The 22,655-nt window shown below is 45.2% G+C and overlaps 1 protein-coding gene across 3 annotated transcripts in view; it reads right to left on the minus strand.

Moving 5' to 3' along the window:
* Positions 1-9,285: 9,285 nt before the first annotated feature.
* The window catches only part of LOC140737308 (roquin-1-like), a 151,515-nt gene continuing 138,145 nt past the window's right edge, over positions 9,286-22,655 (minus strand). For all 3 annotated transcript variants that reach the window (XM_073063731.1, XM_073063733.1, XM_073063732.1), the window contains 5 exons: positions 19,765-19,858; positions 17,977-18,121; positions 17,417-17,572; positions 16,111-16,223; positions 9,286-14,342 (listed from right to left, as the gene is read on the minus strand). In XM_073063731.1, coding sequence (XP_072919832.1) covers positions 14,201-14,342; positions 16,111-16,223; positions 17,417-17,572; positions 17,977-18,121; positions 19,765-19,858 — 650 coding nt within the window. In that variant the 3' untranslated portion in view covers positions 9,286-14,200. The remainder of the gene's footprint in view (positions 14,343-16,110; positions 16,224-17,416; positions 17,573-17,976; positions 18,122-19,764; positions 19,859-22,655) is intronic.

Consider the following 22,655-nt stretch of genomic DNA (forward strand, 5'->3'; position numbering starts at 1 on the left):
CCAATCTACCTGCATATCAAAATCTCTTATGATGATCATAACTTTGCCCTTTCAACATGTATTTTGTATCCCCCATTGTAATTTGTTCTCCACATCCTGGCTACTGTTTGGAGGCCTGTATATAATTCCCATCAGAATCTTTTAACCCTTGCAGTTTTTAACTCTACCCAAGGAATCTGCATTTACTGATCCTATTTCACCTTTTTCTAAATGTAAGGCTCTAGTTCTCATCTTTACTGTTATGCTGTAGGCATTTCATTTAGCAGTTCTGTAAGAGAAGTCCATTCTACTTTCAAACTGATTGGGTTATTGTTAAAGATAAGGAATGATGAGGAATGTGTGCCATCCAATTAGGTTGGTGGAATTGAGGGGAGGTTTTTTAGGTGAGGGACACTAAGGGGTCTTGGGGTTTTGGTTCGGCAGAAGATGAAAAGAGAAGGTGCTGGGAAGAACCAGTTGTAGGATATGACCCAGTGGGAGACCCATTTGTTCGAGGTGGATTGCAAGCAATGTTTGGAAGGTGGTATGTGCTCTTACACAGACAGAGACCCTAGTGTGGGAGTGACAGAGTAGTTCAAGATGAGCTCCAATTTGTGCACTTTTGGCTGTTTAATTAAAATGGACACTTTTCTGTTTGTTTTTCTTTACTAACCCTTTAGTTAAGATTGATAAATACAATTCCTTTAATTGTATGCAGTGTACTGTCTGTTATTTCATGTCTCTAATTTGTAACAGGGTTGTTCTAGAGAAGCTCCGGCCTATGGTTAAGCCACACTTAGACCCCTCCAGTTCGCCTATCAGCCCCGACTAGGAGTTAAGGATGCCATCATCTACCTGCTGAACCATGTCTACGCCCACCTGGACAAGCTGGCGAGCACTGTGAGGGTCATGTTTTTTGACTTCTCCAGTGCGTTCAATACCATCCGCCCTGCTCTGCTGGGTGAGAAGCTGACAGTGATGCAGGTGGATGCTTCCCTAGTGTCATGGATTATTGATTACCTGACTGGCAGACCTCAGTACGTGTGCTTGCAACACTGTGTGTCAGACAGAGTGGTCAGCAGCACTGGGGCTCCACAGGGGACTGTCCTGTCTCCCTTTCTCTTCACCATCTACACCTCGGACTTCAACTACAACACAGAGTCTTGCCATCTTCAGAAGTTTTCTGATGACTCTGCCATAGCTGGATGCATCAGCAAGGGAGATGAGGCTGAGTACAGGGCTACGGTGGGAAACTTTGTCACATGGTGCGAGCAGAATCATCTGCAGCTTAATGTGAAAAAGACTAAGGAGCTGGTGCTGGAGCTGAGGAGGGCTAAGGCACTGGTGACCCGTTTCCATCCAAGGGGTCAGTGTGGACATGGTGGAGGATTACAAATACCTGGGGATACGAATTGACAATAAACTGGACTGGTCAAAGAACACTGAGGCTGTCTACAAGAAGGGGCAGAGCCGTCTCTATTTCCTGAGGAGACTGAGGTCCCTTAACATCTGCCGGATGATGCTGAGGATGTTCTACGAGTCTGTGGTGGCCAGTGCTATCATGTTTGCTGTTGTGTGCTGGGGCAGCAGGCTGAGGGTAGCAGACACCAACAGAATCAACAAACTCATTCGTAAGGCCAGTGATGTTGTGGGGGTGGAACTGGACTCTCTGACGGTGGTGTCTGAAAAGAGGATGCTGTCCAAGTTGCATGCCATCTTGGACAATGACTCCCATCCACTCCATAATGTACTGGTTAGGCACAGGAGTACGTTCAGCCAGAGACTCATTCCACCGAGATGTAAATTACACAGCATCCACACAAACTGGGGTTTGGGATGGGAGAGCCGTCTCATCTCATGAGTTTGGCGGGACTGCAGAGTGTCTTCCCTAGACTTACAACAAGAAACCCAGGAGGTTTCATAAGGATTTGATTGAATTTTTTGCCAACATAGCCACACCGCCCCCTTTGCCTACCTGCCTGTCCTTTCAATACAATGTGTATCCTTGGATGTTAGGGTCCCAGCTAAGATCTTCATTCAGCCATGGCTCAGAGATGCTCACAACATTCATTTCGGCCAATCTGTAACTGTGTTACAAGTTCATCTACCTGTGTGTTCCAAATATAACACCTTCAGACCTGTATTCTTTACTCTTTTTGATTTTGCCCCTTGTTACACTTCAACTCATCCCACTGACTGCAATTTTGCCCTATCATCTGTCTGTCCTTCCTCACAGTCTCACAACAGATTGCAATAAGATATAGGAGCAGAATTAGGCCATTTAGCCCATTGAGTCTGGCTCCACCATTTCATCATAGCTGATCCATTTTCCCTCTCAGGCCCAGTCTCCTGCCTTCTCCCTGTATCCCTTCACGCCTGGACCAGTCAAAAATCTATCAACCTCAGCCTTAAATATACCCAATAATTGGCCCCCACAGCCACCTGTGACAAAGATTTCCACAGATTCACTAATCTCTGGCGAAAGAATTTCCTCGTCATCTCTGTTCCAAAAGGACATTCCTCTAATCTGAGGCTGTGTCCTCTGGCCTAAGTCTCCCCCACCATAGAAACATCCGCTCCATTTCCACTCTACTGAGGCCTTTCAACATTCAATAGATTACAATGTGTTCACCCCTCATTCTTCTGAATTCCAGTGAATTCCATCAAATGCTCCTCATATGACACGCTATTCAATCCCAGAATCATTTTCGTGAACCTCCTTTGAACCCTCTCCAATGTCAGCACATCCTTTAAGGGGTCTAAAACTGTTCACAGAACTCCAAGTGAGGCCTCACCAATGCTTTATAAAGCTTCAAATTTACATCCTTGCTTTTGTATTCTAGTCCTCTTGAAATGATTGCTAACATTGCATTTGCCTTCCTCACCAACTCAACCTGCAAATTAACCTTTTGAGAATCCTGCAGGTCTTCCAAAACTCTTTGCACCTCAGATTTTTGAAGTTTCTCTCCATTTAGAAAATAATCAACTCTTTCATTTCTCCTACCAAAGTGCATGACCATACACTTTCCAACATTTTATTCCATCATTCACTTTGCCCATTTTCCTAATCTGTCCAAGTCCTTTTGTAGCCCTATACTTCCTCAAAACTACCTGCCCCTCCACCTATCTTCATATCATCTGCAAACTTTGCAATAAAGTCATCAATTCCCTTATCCAAATCATTGACATACAGTGGCATGCAAAAGTTTGGGCTCCCCGGTCAAAATTTCTGTTACTGTGAATACCTAAGCAAGTAAAAGATGACCTGATTTCCAAAAGGCATAAAGTTAAAAATGACACATTTCTTTAATATTTTTAGCAAGATTACTTCTTCATTTCCATCTTTTACAGTTTCAAAATAACAAAAAAGGAAAAGGGCCTGAAGCAAAAGTTTGGGCACCCTGCATGGTCTGTACTTAGTAACACATTCTTTGGCAAGTATCACAGCTTGTAAGTGCTTTCTGTAGCCAGCTAAGAGTCTTTCAATTCTTGTTTGGGGAATTTTCACCCATTCTTCCTTGCAAAAGGCTTCTAGTTCTGTGAGGTTCTTGGGTCGTCTTGCATGCACTGCTCTTTTGAGGTCTATCCACAGATTTCTGATGATGTTTAGGTTGGGAGACTGTGAGGGCCATGGCAAAACATTCAACTTGCACCTCTTGAGGTAGTCCATTGTGGATTTTGAGGTGTGTTTAGGATCATTATCCTGTTGTAGAAGCAATCCTCTTTTCATCTTCAGCTTTTTTACAGACAGTGTGATGTTTGCTTCCAGAATTTGCTGGTATTTAATTGAATTCATTCTTCCCTCTACCAGTGAAATGTTCCCCATGCCACTGGCTGCAACAGAAGCCTAAAGCATGATCGATCCACCCCCGTGCTTAACAGTTGGAGGTGTTCTTTTCATGAAATTCTGCACCCTTTTTTCTTCGAACAAACCTTTGCTCATTGTGGCCAAAACGTTTTATTTTAACTTCATCAGTTCACAGGACTTGTTTCCAAAATGCATCAGGCTTGTTTAGATGGTCCTTTGCAAACTTCTGACATTGAATTTTGTGGTGAGGATGCAGGAAAGGTTTCCTTCTGATGAATCTTCATTGAAGGTCACATTCGTGCAGGTGTCGCTGCACAGTAGAACAGTGCACCACCACTCCAGAGTCTGCTAAATCTTCCTGAAGGTCTTTTTGCAGTCATGCGGGGGTTTTTATTTGCCTTTCTAGCAATGCTACGAGCAGTTCTCTCAGAAAGTTTTCTTGGTCTTCCAGATCTCAACTTGACCTCCACTGTTCCGGTTAACTGCCATTTCTTAAATTACATAATGAACTGAAGAAATGGCTACCTGAAAACACTTTGCTGTCTTCTTATAGCCTTCTCCTGCTTTGTGGGCATCATTTACAGTGTATTTTAATTTTCAGAGTGCTAGGCAGCTGTTTAGAGGAGCCCATGACTGCTGATTTTTGGGACAAAGTTTGAGGGGTCAGGGTATTTATAAAGCTCTGAAATTTGCATCACCTGGCCTTTCCTAACGATGACTGTGAACAAGCCATAGCCCTAACAAGCTAATTAAGGTCTGAGACCTTGGTAAAAGTTATCTGAGAGCTTAAATCTGTTGGGGTGCCCAAACTTTTGCATGGTGCTCCTTTCCATCTTTTCACTCTAAAATTGTACAAAACAAAAATAATACACTAATCTTGTTTAAAATGTTGAAAAGAATGTCTCATCTTTAACTTTATGACTTTTGGAGATCAGTTCATCTTCTACTCACTTAACTATTCACAGTAACAGAAATTTTGACCAGGGGTGCCCAAACTTTTGCATACCACTGTATAATGTAAAAAGAATGAGTCCCAAAACAGACCCCTGGAACACCACTAGTCACCAGCAACCAACCAGGAAAGTCCTCCTTTATTCCAACTCTTTGCTTCCTTCCAATCAGCCACCGCTTTATCCATACAAGAATCTTTTCTGTAATGCCATGGGGTCTTGACTTGCTAAGCAGCCTCGTGTTGTGGCACCTTGTCAAAAGCCTTCTGAAAAGCCAACTACACATCTATCAATACATCTAGTTGTATACCAATTGCCCCACCCTCAGCCCTTTCATTCCAGTTCCCATCCCCCTGCCCAATTAGTTTAAACCCTCCCCAACAGCTCTAGCAAACCTGCCTACAAGGATATTGGTCCCCCTTGGGTTCAGGTGGAAGCTGTCCTTCATATACAGGTCATACCTTCCCTAAAAGAGATCCCAGTGATCCAGAAATCTGAAACCCTGCTCCCTGCACCAATTCCTTAGCCACACATTCATCTGCCAAATGATCTCAGTCCTACCCTCACTAGCAGACGGTACAGGCAGCAATTCAGAATTACTGCCATGGAGTTCCTGCATTTCAGCATTCTACATAACTTGTTATATTCTCTTTGGCTTGGAGGGCAAGTCATTGGGAAGGTTAATATATTTTGATCAGTAAAGGCATCAAAAGAAGAAGGCAGAAAAATGAGGTTGAGATGGATAATAAATCAGCCATGTTGGAATAGTGGAGCAGAGTCAATGGGCAGAATTTCCTAATTCTGCTCCTTTGTCTTATGGACTTTTTCACAAGGCTTAGACAGAGACCTGGTTGCTGTGGCTCTGCCCTGGTAGGCTGACCCTCCTCAACAGTATCCAAAGAGGTATGGAATGGCCGCAGGGGTACTCAGCACTCTGTCCGTCTTTTCCCTTTCCTTCTCTTAAATCACCCAGATTATTTGTTTCCTACAAATTAGAGCATATTCTGTCAACAAGTGCAGCTGGATGCATCTCACGCAGATGTTCAGATGTAAAAGTTTGTGAACCCTTTGCAATTACCTGGTTTTCTGTATTAATTACTCATAAAATGTGGCCTGATCTTTATCCAAGTCACAATAATAGACAAACACAATCTGTCTGAACTAATAACACATGAACAATCATACTTTTCATATATTTATTGAACACATTTAATCATTCACAGTCCAGACTGAGTATGTAAACCCTTGTATTTAATAACTGGTAGAATCTCCATGACCAGCAATAACCTCCACTGAATGTTTCCTGTAGCTGATCAGATTTGCACAATGGCGAGGAGGAATTTTAGACCATTCCTGCATACAACACTTTTTCAGTTCATAAATTTCTGGGATACCTTGCATGAACAGTCCTCTTCAGGTCACGCCACAGCATCTCAATTGGGTTAAAGTCTGGACTCTGACATAGCCATTCCAAAACACAAATCTCTTTTATAAACCATTCTGTTGTTTATTTACTCATGTTTCAGATCATTGTCTTGTTGCATTATTCAACTTCTATTAAGCTTCAGGTGCCAGACTGCTATCCTGACATTCCCCTGTAAAATGTCTTGAAATTTTTTTTGAATTCAAGATTCAATGATTACAAGCTGCCCAAGCCCTGAGACAGCAAAGCAGCCCCAAACCATGGTATTTCAGGATGTCCTCTCCTACAACTTCTACAACCCACACCTCCAATCTCATCCCATTGATTGGAACACCTGACTCAAAATAGCTTGTATAGGTGGCATTAACCCAGAGGTTCACATACTTTTTTGGAACCTGGATTATGATTGTTTAAATAGTGTACTCAGTATTGATGAGAAGTACAATTGTTTGTGTGTTAATAGTTTAGACAGATTGTGTTTGTCTATTATTGTGACTTAGATGGTCTCCCAGAATTCCCACTTCTGACACGAATATGCCACTGACCCTGACCGATTCTCACACCAGCTTAGGCACCAATTGACAAAGAAAGGATCTTATCAGAAACTTTCCTTAGCCTCTGTCCCTCATCACAGAATCCTCTTGAGCTAAAGCATCAAGCAGTCCACTCCAACAACTTTGGGGACAGAGAGGGAAGTTAGACCATAAGTCAACAGAGCAGAATTAGGCTACTTGGCCCATCGAGTCTGCTCCACTATTCAATCATGGCTGATCCTTTTTCCCCTCAACTCATTCCCCAGCCTTCTTCCATAACCTTTAATGCCATGCCCAATTAAGAACCTATCAAACTCTGCCTGAAATACACCCAACAACCTGGCCTCCACAGCTGCTTGTGGGAACAAATCCTACAAATACACCACACTCCGGCTCAAAAAACTTTTCTGCATGTTTTAAATGGACGCTCCTCTATCCTGAGGCTGAGTCCCCTTGTCCTAGACTCCCTCATCCTTTCCACATCTACTCTGAGTTGGCCTTTCAACATTCAAAAAGTTTCAATGAGACCCCCCCCATCCTTTAAATTCCAGTGAGTACAGACCCAGAGCTATAAACAGTTCCTTGTATTACCACTTCATTCCCAGAATCATCCTCTCCAATGCCAGCACATCCATTCTTAGATAAGGAGCCCAAAACCGCTCACAATAGTCAGGGTGAGGCCTCACTGGTGCCTTATAAACCCTCAGCATCAGATCCTTGTTCTTATATTCTAGACCTCTTGAAATGAATACGAACATTGAATTTGCCTTCCTCATGACTAACTCAAACTGCAAGTTAACCTTTATGATGTTCTGCACAAGGACTAGTCCAAGTCTCCCATGCATCTCAGATTTTTGGATATTCATGTTTCGAAAATGGTCTGCATGATTATTTCTGCAACCAAAGTACATGACCATTCATTTTGCAACACTGAATTGTAGGAGTCACATCAGGCTTTAGGGCAGTGATGTGGGGTATTAGAGATCAGGCCAGAGTCCAGGTTTCTATTCTGCAGGACATGTTCAAAGGACATCTGTAGACAGATTCTGGGCTGGCAAGCATAGTGGACAAAGACCAGTGAGCTGATGCCCCTGTGTCCCCCATGGATCAAAGATCAATGCAGGCCAGAGACATGAGGGCCGATAACCCTCTAGATGCGCAAATTGGCAAGTCAAGTTCAAGATCCTGTGGAGTTTGAGGCCTGGAGTTCGGGGCCCTTTTATCGGTGAGTCTTGGCAGAGTTGATACTGAAAATCAAAACCTAAAGGTTGATGGAAGCCCAAAGTCTATGAGTCCACTGGAGGCGGCTCTTGCTGGGATTGGAACAGAGAGTGGGAGAGAGAGAGGGGGGATTAAGAGAGGGGTAGGAAGAGAGAGGGGGGAGAGAGAGAAGGGGGAATAGAGAGAGGTGGAGCAGGAGAGGGAGGCTTGTGCTGCTGAACATGGTGGGCATGCTATGTTGTGTCAGACTGTGGTGATACTTCTGGGCTGCTCCAGCACATCCATGTCTTTACTTGTCTGCACCAATGTATGTTTCAATGTACATTTCAGAAGTACATGAATCTGAAATGGGTCTGGCTTAGGTTGACATGGACCATTTGACTGAAGGTCCTGTTTCCGTGCTGTATCACTCTGTGAGGGGGTGAGACAATGATGCTCCCCTTCTGGAGAAGCTAGAATGAGGGTTCACTATTTAAATATCAAAGGGTTGCCTACTTACAAGGTAAAATTCTTTTTCAGTGGCTGAGAGTACTTGTGACTCTTAAAAGTGCAGTCTGAATATTTTAATGCAGACGAAATAGGCTGAAATGTGATGAGGTAATATGAAGATGTTCTGTACTGACCTTATAAAATGTCTCAGCAGGGACATTCTGCTACTTGTTTATCTGATCACAGGTAGGAACACTGTCACAGTCATACAGCATAGAAACAAGGCCTTTTGCCCAAAGGTCCATGAGGCCAAGATTCCCATCTAAGCCAGTTCCACTTACCGTAACGACCCATATCCCTTTAAGCTTTTCATATCCAGTTGGCTGCCCAAGCGTCTTTAAATAGAGTAATACAACACAAGTCTCTTCAGCCCAACTAGTCCTTGGCAACCAAGGTGCCCACCTAAGCTAGCCCTTTTTGTCTATATTTGGTCCATATGCCTTTAAACCTTTCCAAGTCATGTACTTATCAAATGTTTTTTAAAGATTGTAATTGTATCTGCCTCAACCACTTCAACTGGCAGGTCATTCCATATACTGGACCACTCTCATTGAAAAAGCTGCCCTTCAAGTTATTAATAAATCTCTCCCCACTCACATTAAATCTATAGTTCATGATTCCCTTACTCAGGGAAAAAGAATGCATGTTTACGCCTCTCACAATTTTATAGTCTCCCACACTTTAATGAAAAACATCCCAACATGCTCAAGCTTTCTCCAAAACTTAGTCCCTTGAGTGCCAGAAACATCCTTGTAAATCTCCTATGTGCTCTTTCCAGCTTAATGGCATCTTTCCTTTCGCAGGGTGACCTACTATAGTGCGGGAACAGAGGGAGAGAGAAGCACAGAAGTGGTGAACAATAAATAACACCAAGGACACAGGTTGCAATTCAAAATTTTGTTTTCTTTTTAAACAATTTATTGAAGTCCTTGTGAACTTCTATTGTTTGACAAACTGCATTTGCTTTCTGACAAGCAGAACAATCTCATGAACAGTTTCTTTACTGATTCCCTTTCCCCAGTACTGAAGCAGAATATTATTGTACTATACAAAGGCAAAAAACAATGTTCACACAGTGAATTCATTACAAAGGAAAAAAGCTACATTCCACATTGGAGAAAGATATTCTAAAACATTCCATACTGGAGTATATCAAACAAAATTTTCAGGAAATTTATTTTTTTTTTACCTTAATTTAAGAAAACTAAACAAGCTGATGTGTGAGAAGGCAATACTCTCTGCACGAGGATCAACATCAGGTGGTGTCTGGGGCTCTTCTTCTAACAATGTTACACACTCAGAGCATCCATCATGCACTCTCTCCACAGGATCTCTGGCAGCACCAAATAATGGTGGGCCTCTGAAGAGAGAGCGAGCTCACAATGGCTTAGAGCAATGTACAGGGTAGACACAGTGGCTGTCCCCAGCATGTGCTACAGGTGGGTGAATGGGCCAGGTTTTACAGGCAGGGCATTGGTCCAACTCACCCCAGGAAAATCACTGCCCCGTCTGCAGCACACGGGGTGCAAAGTGGAGCACAACCTCTCACACACTCTGACCCTCACCAGAACCTGCAGGCAGGGGAGCGTGAGTGGGGAAGAACTGGAGCGGGTGGAGCAGTTGTAAGGATGAAAGGGTTTGGAACGAAGGGTGAGGGGTGGTATGGGCAGACAGATCAGGTTAGGTGTTAGGAGAGGGCGGGATAGAGTGGAGAGAAGGCAAAGGGAGGATGAATTGATGGTGAATGGGGGGGCTGAATATTTTAGAAAAGGGAGAGAGGGGAATGAGAGTTGTGGAAAAGTTGCAGCAGTAAATTTGATGGAGAGACTGGAAGCAAGACAGTCTGCATACTGATCTGTCTGATGTACCGGTATAAATGAATGGCTTGGTATGATCCCTGATGTTTTGCCAGTGATCTGCCCTATGGTCTGGTGCTGGTAATGTTCTCTCTGCACCAAACCAGTCTAATCTGATGGCATATATCTCACACATTATCACTGCTCTGTCTGAAGAATGAAAATGATTCCACCCCAGGAGCTAGCAATAAGTGGCTAGCAAGACGCAAACAATAGATGGCACGAGGTTGCTAACTCATGCTTTTTCATAAACATGCCCAGCTGATGGCTTTCCTGTATTGGCAGGGTTAAATAAAACATACTTCATGTTGAAGTGTAGGATACAGCTGAAGCCAGTGCTCTCCAAAACAAACCCTCCCAGTCTTGATTTTCACCAGCCAAGAGGACTAATTCCAATATACCCAACTCAGGCTCCAACTTGTGGGTGCTCACTCTTGATCCCTCACTGATTATCAGCAGGATACACAAAGATTATGAGTAAGGTCAAAGGCAAGAGGGCAAGGCAGGAAGGATATGGGTGAGATGTTGGGCACCTTGTCCCATTCACTCCCACAAATGAGGAAGACAGAAGTACTTTGTCTTGGCAATATGGCAGATTGTAAACCTGGGCTTGGGAAAGTGAGAGGGGCAGAGCTCTTCAGAAACAAGAGTGGTGGGTGTGGGGTGGATGCATACTGTGGATAGGACTGACAACTGACTGCTACTGTATCACGGCTGGAACCTGGAAAATTAAATAAGCTGGACAGGGAGAAGGCTGAAGATAACAGTGTTTTGGAAAATCCTGGGCCTGACCACAGACTGCTGTGATCAGCCTTGGTGTGCGGACCAAGCTGTGGGCACCTGGGCCCCGATGTGGTCTCACCGTAAACCTGGGTAGGTGATAACTCACTTCCTCTCCTCTCCTAGGTAACACCACCACTCAGCTGTACCAGAATAATGAACAAAGCTCACCATCTCCCTCAGCCTATCCTCAATGGAAAGTTTGGACTCCACTCTGTAATCTGGACATAAGCACCACTCTGAGGGTCACCTGACCACTTGTTTCCACTACTTCCCAACCCCTGCCACCATAATGCCCCAGAAAGCCCAGGTACCTGTGCACGGAAGCAGGAGTGTGGATGGTGTCCCAGCCAGCAGTTTGCAGCCCTTCCAAAGAAAACAACTTCACAGAAGTCATTGTGACAAGATCGGGGATGGGGAACTGCAAGCGAGAGAAGCAATGCTGGGCAAGGACTTGTCAGCATTAGTGTCAGAAGGATACACCTCCCACTGCACTGACACACTGTGACTCCATGCACTCAAGCCACTGTGGGGCCAGACAACTGCAGACTGAATATCAGTGCTTAGTATTGGCATCGATTTGAAGGAAAATATCTAATAAAAGTACCAAAATTACAATCACATAGCTGAGAAAATAAATATCACTGCAATAGGCAGTACTCTACACCAGAAATCAGCCAAAATAAAATAATACAGGGAAGTGCTGAATCTCCCTATCAGTTGTTTCAGTGAGAGCTGATGGCCCTTTCCTTACAGCAGGTTACAACAGATCCTCATTTAGGCAGTTTGCCCACTCACACTGGCACCCAGCGAGGGCAAAGTGCACACTAGAAATCTGACGCAAGATAAGAAGACTTTAAAGCTAGGGGAAGGTGGGGAGGTATTTGTTTGGGAGGGATCACTGACATTATGTCAATGTCAGGGCTGGTTACAGAAGGTGGAGGAGAGGATGGAAAGGAATTAATCCTCATTTGGAAGTGCTTACAAGAGATGTGGTATCATTTGCCTGGACTGAGAACACCTTCCAGCTTCAGGTTGATTCCCAGGGATTTGGGAATCATTTTGTGAACCTTCTACCATTAATGTTTGAGGACAGTATTGATTTATTGACATAACCTCCTTGACAGCAAAGGCTCCAGCTGAGATACAAGGGGTATTAACCTGTGGGCGAAGTACAGACCAAGGCCAATTCCACTGAAATGGCAGGGGCCGTGTGGGGGGGGGGGGGGGGGGGGGGGTAGAGAGAGAGAGAAGAGGAGAAGCAAATCAGAGCCAAGGCTTTGGGGAACTGCTAGGCTCACATCCTTTGCTGATTAATTTCAGCCCCTACCCCACTTTGAGGTAGCAGTCCTAGCCCCCCCAATTTAGTCAGAACCAACAGTGTAAAGCTGCTGTGATGAACACTGTCGAACAGGAAAAGAGACACAAGGTCAGAGAAACACAGCTGGGTCTGAAATAAAACAGAACAGATTTTGGAAGCACATTTTGAAATTATATCGGCCTCCATGGTCTTAAGAAAATTTGTAGTAAAGTACACAGTTAAATGTTATTTCACAAGGATTTTTCAAAACAAACTGCATAAAGCTGAACTCAGCAATGAATAACACTCCCAGCCAACAATCTTTTCCATCAAGATTCAATCTGAAAGTGTTAGTCCTGGTTAGCTTTGAGAAAGAGATATACTGCAGAGGTACCAAGCAGCCAGCACCTGCCTTCACAGCTTAACCATTTTTGTTTCAGATATGTACAGCTCTCACTGGGCATCTGGAATCCTATAATCAGACCCACACAAGCAGGGTCTGGGATTCATAAACTCATCACTCAATCAGCCCCAGAGAATCAGCACTAATTACCCATTCAGTCTAACCTAGCTGCGGATATGAAAAAAAGAGCAAGCCTTTAGAATGGCACCCAGAATCTGCTTTTTATGGGGCTTTTTTCCATCATTTGTGATTCAGGTTTATCTGAACAGTTTTACTGGAAAAAAAACTGATAACGTACAATATCGTTCCTTAGAGTGCAGCTGTGCGATGGTCCAATCTCGTACCACTTTCACAAGCCAAAACAGAGAAACTGAAAGGTCAGTGCAGCACAGTAGTATCCTGCAAACAATTCTGCACCGTATTCCAAGACCTTCTGAATTATAACCCAGCCCTTTTTACACTGAACTTCTTCCACACAAACCTATCACTCCATTCAATCCCACAGTGGTTCCAATCTCTCAATCATGCACTGGTAATTCATGCCTCAGCACCCTCATCTCCTCTCCACTGGAAGTCTAGCTCAACTTCCTCTCCCATCACAGACTATGGCTTGGGAGACATGGCCCAGATCTCTGCCTCACTGACAGGTCAGCCCAGACACACAAGCTAGAGCTCCACCCAGCTTCCTCCTCAATGATAGTCTGATCTTGGGATGACCCACCCTCTCACTGGAACCAGCAGGCGTGACCTTTCAGCTGCTCCACGACCTTTGGGATGTGGATACTCCTCAGTAGTTAACATAGGCTAAGCAAAGAGAGGCATTAACTTCAATAAAGTTCATTTTCAGAAAGCAGTAACCCTTTCCTCTTAGGCTGCTCTTGGATTAGTTAATTTCCACCCTGTGGAAAGTAAATACAACAACAATATTTAAGAGTGTTACTTTTCCCTTGGTGAAAGCCTTTCTGACCATTTCTTCCCTCCTCACTCGCCTTCTGAGGAAGGTTGCTCAAAGAAAGAGGTCAGAGCTTCTTTCTATCAGAAAGTAACAGCTTTCGATTACATGTGTTAGTGGAAGTATTTGCTCCTCACTGTGGTGGAACTAAAAAGGTTCCATCTGTGACGTTGACCTTCGTCACATCATCTCAGAATCCCATGGGAATGTGACTTCAATAACTTGCGCTGTTGCAGGCACAGTTCTGAAGTTGGGGTACATAAGGTGAGATTACTTCACTAAGATTAACCAGGTAATCATAAGAATATGTCCCATGCCTTGCAAGCCAAGGCATGCATGCTAATAAAATAAAGTTTACACACACACACAACAACAAAAAAAAACTCAATGCTACTTTGACGCATTGCATCTAGATGAGTGGTGTGTCAAGTCCATTGCTTGCAGTGCTGTATATTTTAACACGATGTTGAGTGGACTTGTCCAAGACAGTTGCTGTCTCCATTTGTTTAAAGGCCGTTCTGTTGGCTGTCGCAGTGGTCCCCTGCTCCCTCTGTGTCAAGGGCCAGATTGAGAGAGGCAGCTTTGCTGGTCAGTGCGCTGACGGAGCTGTCTGTAGTGAAGCCAGAGGCCCCGACCTTGCATCTTTCACTTTGCAACAAGAAACAGAGAGGTTTTAGCATTTCAAGCATGGACAGAGTGCATCTGTTACATTAACAAGTTGCTTACCCTCAGCCCTAAACTCCTCACATTGTTCAGGCTCCTGCTGCTCTCTGTTCATTGGGAAGCTGAGGCAGGATTTTGGTCAGCACACTGAGTCTGACCAAGCTGGAAGAATCCTGACTAGTAGTTGCATCACGGTCTGGCACAGGCATACAAGAAGTGGATCATAGGCACAACATCTACAGGAGAGGCTGCCTCAAGAAGGTGGTATTTATCATCAAGGATCCCCATTACATGGATCTTGCCTTCCTCTTCCTGCTGCTGTCAGACTTCCCACAGCAACAGGTTCAGGAATGGCTATTCTCCTACGAGCAGCTTTTTCTTTCCTCTCGTGACTGTCTTGTATAATCTATATTGTGTGTTGTTTATGAAGCTGCTGCTAGTCTATGTGCCTGTGAAGATGCTGCTAGTTTCTCATTGCACCTGCATCATGCAAATGACAATAAGCTTGACTAGTGTAGCTAGTGATGTCAGTAGAAATAACACTACCCTATGAATGTGCAAAATCACATAGCCATACTGGAGCCCCTCACTGCCACAGCATGCACCTTCATAGTTACATAGCTGGCAAGGAGAGCTGTGAGAGCTGTGAAGGGCTCGGGAGAAGCCCACATTGACCAGTGACAGTTCTGCAGCCGAATAAAGAACTCTTCCAGGGCTCTGAGCTCCAGCGGAATAGGAACACAAGAGCCCATAGATCCTGTTCCCCATTCATTAGTCCTGACGTGATGCATCTGCCATCTCTATCAATACAAGATCAGGTGGCACAGTTTCAGAATAAAGGGATACCCCTTTCAAACTGAAATAAGGAACAATTTCTTCAGCCAGAGCGTGGTGGATTGAGGGATCAGTGGAATTTGTTGTGATAGTGGGTGATGGAGGCCAAGTCATTGGGTATATGTAAGGCAGAAATTGATGGTTCTTCATTGGCGGGTGGGGGGGGGGGGGGGTTACATGGAGAAGGCAGAAGAATGTAGTTAGCCTTGACTGAATTGCAGAACAGACTCAATGGTCTGAACAGTTTTATTTTGCTCGTATTTTTTAAAGTCTCATTACCACTCTCTCCTCATACTTCTGGACATCTTTTCTGTCTAGAAACCTCCCCTCCCCTTTAATATATTCAGCAATCATAATGGAAAGTGCGCAGTGTTAACACAGACAACTGTGGGTAAAATACTGACAATCCAGATGAATCCAGAATCTGGCCTGCATCAACCACCAGTAAATGATACCTTCCAGAAAACGTTTGCAGTACCCTAACCCCGCATGGTTGAACCCAACCAGCCTGGACACAGGCCCAGTTCACTGGGCACACTGTTCACGAGGTCAGTCTGTGGGCCGCACTGGGTATTAGACCCCAAGGCACCATAATCAAGTCCAGAGCAAGGATGTTGGCTGAATCTATGGCAGTCACTCACGAATGGGACTAACTAACCTGATATAAGCAGAATGTAGCAGCAGGGTCTCTGGGTGTCTATGGTTGTTGGCTGCTCACACAACACAGGACTGCTCCTTTCTGAAAGCTGAGGGCGTAAACCTGCATTTACTGAATGTCAAAGTGTCTTGCTTTAAAGCAGATTTCCAGGAAATAAAACATTAAATGGAGCACAATAGGACGGAGGCTGAGATTTCTGACACACTGTGGAATGGTCTGCACTGATAACTAGATGTGCTGAGCACCCTTGGGACCAGTTACCTGAGGGAAGGTTGCAGATCCTCTGAGGGTTTGTGCTGCTGCTCAGGCTGTCCATTCTCTGCCTGATGGCTCGATGCCAGCTTATACTGCACTTCCAATGAGGGTCGACTCTCCTGTGTAACGAACAAAAGTTGATTGTCTGGGATTGATTACATAATACAATCATGATGGTACAGCTCTGGTTGCAGCCTAGGGTGATGTTAGGAAGGAGTATTAACTTGAGATGTTATAATGTGGAAGATGCAGCAGCCAATTGTACACAGCACAAGCACACACACTAGATCTTAGGGACACTGTTGGATCTCTCCAATGCAGAAGAAAGAAGTCTCCACTCTTCCTGATTCATCCAAACCAAGTAAATGGGGTTCAGCTGACACTCAGTACCTGAATCCAGACAACTGGACAAAGTGAAGGGCTGCCCCAAGGCCCAGTTGAAAGCCAATCTGCTCCACTGATGGAGTCAGTCCTGGAGGAATAGGCCATTCGGCCCTGTTCTGCCATTCAGAAACACCATGGTTGAATCTCTACCTCGGGACCACATCCTCACTTCTTTCCTTTCCCTTGTTATCCAAAGATCCATTGTTGCCTTCAATACACTCAACCATCAGGTCACTGACAATCCTGTAAAGTGGGAGAAAATTCCCAGATAAAGGAACTTTACCTGAGATCAGCTCTAAATGGCCAATTACTGGTCCTACCCGGGTTATGTTTGTAATCCAAACATTTCACAGGCTGGAGATGCAGCCATGAACCAAGAACCTATCCAACAGAAGACACCTGCAGCCCTTTGGCAATCCATCCCAATAGTCTCACAATGTTCATTCGTATGTATGTGCATTTGTAAGCTCGGTGGGGGCAGAGGGGAACACTTTGATGCTGAAATGACAACCTTATGGGTTCAAGCCTATACATCCCTTTCAGAAATTTGCATGCCTTAAAAAAGCACTGATTCCTAGCCTGTTCTGCATTCAGATGAAGAGCATTAAACCCTGACTTGATTTGCAGCTGTTCTATGCTATATGGCTTTCTGACATAGTTATGTTGCTTTGTACTGTTGCCCTGTCCTTTGCACGTTAACTTATAAACTTTCCTTTATCTGGCACTGTAGGTTCACTGAATGGCGAGACACCAAATACACCCCAGTTGACATTTGGAATAGATCATGGAGCTGGGGCAAGAAGTGGTCTTGAGGATTCGACATGACCTTATTGCATGGAGGAAAAGTTGGAGGAGCTACCTAGGTCCATGCCTGATCTGGATTATGATCTTCAGACAAGGCTTCACTGCTGAGGTCCTGGCCACTCACCGTCTCCAGCTCGTGCTTCCTCTTGCCGATCTCCCTCTCCACCTGGTGCAGTTCCAAGCTCAGCTGCTCGCTGGACATTCGACTGGGCCAAGAACTGTGCTGTTGTGTGGTGAGGCTTCCCACCTCTCGTTGGCCTAGCACTGGGCTACTGGCGACCTAGGGAATGAGATGAGCAAGAGCATGTCAACCTGCAGTACATTCCCCATTTTTCACACCCCATGGCACTTGATCTTGAGGAACATGGAAGAAGGGAGGTGAACAGACTCCAGCAAAAGATCTTCCTACCTTGATTTTCTCGAGCTCCTGTCCATATTCCCCACCCTCTCCTGTCCTTCCCTTCCTGTTGACCTCCCCAGAGTTACTCTCCTGAGCACTCACCCTTTCCCTCATTGGGCCCAGATACCTCTCTTGCCCCTTCCAAGAGATTCTTTCTCCTATCCAGTTATACCCTGTTGGCTGGGCAGTATCATGCTGCTGTGTCAAATACCCTCTGGTCAATGGTACCGCCCCCACCTTTAGATTCAAGTGCAGATATTTGAGCTGCAGGAACATTTGGATACCTCCATCCCTCGAAGCTGACTGTGCTGGCTGATCTGCTGGTTGACTTGTTGCAGCTCCAGCCTCAGTTGGTCCCGGTCCGTTGGAGGTATGGGGGGCACAGGGTGCTTCCCATGGGGAGCCATTTCCTGTACGTTCAGCCTCTCTCTGTATGGTACAAACACTACAATAAATCGACATTGCAATATCGGCAACAAAGACTCTCCAGCCTCTCCTCCCACCCACCAAAGTACAGTTTCACCATCAGCACACATTCTTCTCAAGTAGTACGACAGCGAGGAGTGTCCACCTTTAGCCTCTGATGTACGCGCGCGTGTGTGTGTGTGTGTGTATATATATGTATATATATATATATATATATATATATACACATTCTCACTCACTCTGCATTATGGGTCTGAGAATGGGTCCCATACTACCTCACCAGGTCCGAAAAGCCTGACACTGTTTCAGATCATACCCTGGTCCCAGTCTGCTCAGCTGGTTTTTCTTTCCGATCATACCCTAGTCCCAGTCTGCTGAGCTGGTATCAATTTTAATTTGGCTCCTGTCAATTCTCTTGGATCTCACTGTCGACTTGTAATTCGACAGGTGAGATGGAGATATGGTTGTTAGAAACTGCAATTAGTGCCATTAAATGACCTGGGGGTAAGCTTTCAGAGTGAATTCTGCATTCCGCCTGGTAATGAAGTAATAGCGATTGTTGTCAGGACGGTGTGGGACTTGGTTGGGAACCTATATTCCTATGCACCTGTTGCTCTTATCTGTCTTAGTGGGCTAGGGAGGTGCTGTTGGGGTAGTCTGGGCAGAAACCACTTTGCACCCTGTCAGTGATATGCACTGCAGCCACAGTGCACCAGTGATGGAAGGAGTGAATGTTTAGGGTGGTGGATGGGGGTCAAGTGCAGTAACATTATCTTGGATGGTGTTCAGTTTCCTGAGGATTGTTGGAGCTGCACTCACCCAGGGACATAGAGAATACTTCATCTGAGCTAGGTTTAAGTTGTTAATTAATTACTAATCTAAGATCAATAGTTTGTTAATAAAGCTATTAATGGATATGGTCCAAAGCTGGAATTTGGATTAACAAACAACCTGCTGCAAGAACTGGTCAAGCAGCATCTGTGGGGGTGAAAGAAACTGTAAACACTTTGGGTCGAAACCCTGCATTGGGACTGAGTGCAGAAAGGAGATAGCCAGCATAAAGAGAAGGGGACTGGTGACACAGAGGTGACTGGAGGACTGAGGTGGATTTTGGCTGAAGAAGAGGGTTGGAATTTGTAGATAGAGGAGGTGGAGACTAGGTCATGGAGCAGCAATAAATAAATCAAAAAGCAAAACCAGTTTGAGGTTAAGCATTCTTCTGTCACTCCTTTCTCTTCTAAACACTCATTCAAAATGCTCTTCAAAAGCATTTTCAATCTCACATCACGTGGCTCCAATCACAAACAAGAGAAAATCTGCAGATGCTAGAATTCCAAGCAACATGCACAAAATGCTGGAGGAACTCAGCAGACCAGGCAGCATCTAGGAAAAGAGTATAGTCAACGTTTCGGGCTGAAACCCTTCAGCATGACTCACAAAAGCCTTTGACCTGAAACGCTGACTGTACTCTTCTGACTGTACTGACACTGCCTGGTCTGCTAAGTTCCTCCAGCATTTTGTGTGTGTTGCTCACATGTTCCAATTTCTCAACACCTGTGTTGTTACTGTACTGGGCCACCTGGAGCGGTAGGTGGTAACGAAGTGTGGGAGGCAGCAGGTTATTACAAGAGGTTAGAACTCCCTACCTGTCAATAAAATGTCCCTGAGCATGTAAGCTTTGATGAGAATATGAGGCTGGTGAGTTTGTCCAACTGCTGTGGTTTCCATATGGATTATAATCTGCCAAGGGGAAATAAAGGCAAGTTTAAAACAGTCTAAGAGTCCAGTTTTAACTTCACCTGCAGCTGTAATGGTGACAATATTCTCAAGTAGTACTGTGAAGACTTGGGGTCCATTTGCCATGAGCTGCTGTAACATACTTATAAACAGCTGCTTCGAATGAATTGAAGAATTCCCCTCAGATGTGAGCAAATAAACCTATTGCAGACTGGCCTAACTTCACAGGAGGTTTTAGAACAACTGGGCCTCTTGAACACGTTCAACCTTTCAGATTCCTGCTGACTGCTCTGTGTTTGCGGACCTTGATGCCCTGATGCAAGGACAATTTATCAGTAGAAAGCTTACGCTTTGGTAACTCTCCAACAACATCACAGCCTTTTAGGGGATCTTTGTAGGAAAGTGATTTTACTCCTTCTGCTAATTTAAAAATTGGTAATTCTTAGAATTGTAGGGTTATACAGCAATGTCACAGACCTTGCAGCCTACCCCATTCGTCAAGCACCTATTTACACTAATCCACAGTCTACACGTCCTTGATAATTCATCCAGTGATAATGGTAAGGGCTCCACGAACGACTGAGTTACAAATTCCAACCCTCCTCAGACCCCCTTTAAGTCTATTACCCTAAAAATATGGTCTCTAGTTTTTGACGAATCTGTTTGGAAAAAGTTTTGCATTATCTACCCAATATACACCAATCAATTCTACATGCTTCTATTAGATCCTCTCAGAGCAAACTATCTACTCTCTCCACATAACTGAAATGCTCCATTCCATGCAATGTCCTGGTGAATCTGCTCTGCACACTCTTCAGTGCAATCATATCCTCCTGTAGTGTAGTGACCTGAACTGTACACGGTACCACAACTACGGTCTAACCAATGTTTTATAAAATCCCACTACTTTTGCTGTTATATCCTATGGTGTGAAGACATATCCCATGTGTCTTCTTAATCACCGAATCAGTGCTGTCACCTTCAGGGATCTTAGTACTTGCAAATCAAGGTTGCTCTGTTCCTCAACAACTCCGTATAGCCTTACCATTCACTGCATATATTTCAGGTGACCTCCTACACTTGACTAAATTCCTCCTGAGCAGCACACAAAATGCTGGAGGAACTCAGCAAGCCAGGTAGTATCTATGGAGAGGAATAAACAGTTGAGGTTTTGTGCTGAAACCTTTCATCAAGACTGGAAAGAGGCAGAAGACAGAATAAGGTGAGGGGAGGGGAAGGAGAAGGAGTATAAGCTGGCATATGCTAGGGAGACCAGGTGAGGAGGGAGATGCGTGAGTGGAAGAGGGGGGTGAAGTTGGAAGCTGGGAGGGGATAGGTGGAAGAGGTAAAGGGCTGAAGAAGAAATCTAATAGGAGATGACAATGGACCATGGAAGAAAGGGCTGAAGGAGGGGAACCACATGGAAATGATGGGAAGGTGAGAGTCATGAGAAGAGCTAAGAGGATAATCAGAAATGGGAAAGGAAAAACCAAGGTAGGGGGGAGAAATTTCTGTAAGTTGAAGAAATTGCTATCAGATTGGAGGCTACCAATCTGTTTATTCCCTTCTATTGATACTGCCTCGTTGTCTGAATTCCTCCTGCATTTTGTGTATGTTGCCCAAGATTTCCAGCATCTTGCATTTTTGATTACATTGTAGCGATGTGCTACACACAGCGCTGAAATAACGACACGCAGTCGGTAAGTCGTTTCAAGACTAGTTTATTCAAACTTCGCGGTGCTGGCATTTAATCCCTAGCGCCCGCCCTCTCTGGGCAGAAATGACATCAGCGGTGCATTACCAAAGTCTCCCCCTGTGCACTGGCTATTTGTGAGGCGGTTCACCTGTGCAGAAAGTGGGTTGCCACATAACCCCCCCCCCCAGAACTGGCCGATACACCCCACAATGTCCACAGTCTGGATCAGCCTCTGTTTGGGAGGTCTGCCTCTGCGCCGCGGTGCCTGAATCTCGACTGGCTGCGCCAAGTCCACACGGGCTGGTTTGAGTCGGTCCACTGTGAAAACCTCCTCTCTCCCCCCAATGTCCAGAACATACGTGGACCCGTTGTTGTTGATCACCTTGAACGGCCCCTCATACGGCCGCTGTTGCGGTGCCCAGTGTCTGCCCCTTCGTACAAACACAAACTTACAGTTCTGCAGGTCTTTGGGTACATGGGTCAGGGTCTGTCCAGGACTGCTGCGGGTTCTTCCTCTTGCCCCCTTGGGGCTGGTATGAACTCTCCCGGGACGGCCAGGGATGCACCGTACACCAACTTGGCCGACGAGGCATGCAGATCCTCTTTGGGCGCTGTGCGAATTCCAAGCAGGACCCAGGGAAGCTCGTCCACCCAGTTAGGTCCTCTCAGGCGGGCCATGAGAGCCGATTTCAAGTGACGGTGGAAGCGTTCCACTAGTCTGTTCGACTGTGGGTGGTAGGCAGTAGTGTGGTGTAGCTGCGTTCCCAACAGGCTGACCACAGCCGACCACAGGCTGGAGGTGAACTGGGCACCTCTGTTGGAGGTAATGTGGGTCGGTACCCCAAAGCGTGCTACCTAGGCTGTAATCAGTGCTTGGGCGCAGGAATTGGCAGATGTGTCGGTGAGCAGGACTGCCTCTGGCCACCTCGTGAACCGGTCTACCATAGTTAGGAGGTACCGCACTGCTTGGGACACTGGTAGGGGGCCCACGATATCCACATGAATGTGGTCGAACCTCCGGTGGGTGGGTTCGAACTGCTGCGGCAGGGCTTTAGTGTGCCGCTGCACCTTGGCTGTTTGGCACTGCGCGCACGTTCTGGCTCA

Source organism: Hemitrygon akajei, chromosome 12 (genome assembly GCF_048418815.1).
Source record: "Hemitrygon akajei chromosome 12, sHemAka1.3, whole genome shotgun sequence".
Taxonomy (NCBI): Eukaryota; Metazoa; Chordata; class Chondrichthyes; order Myliobatiformes; family Dasyatidae; genus Hemitrygon; species Hemitrygon akajei.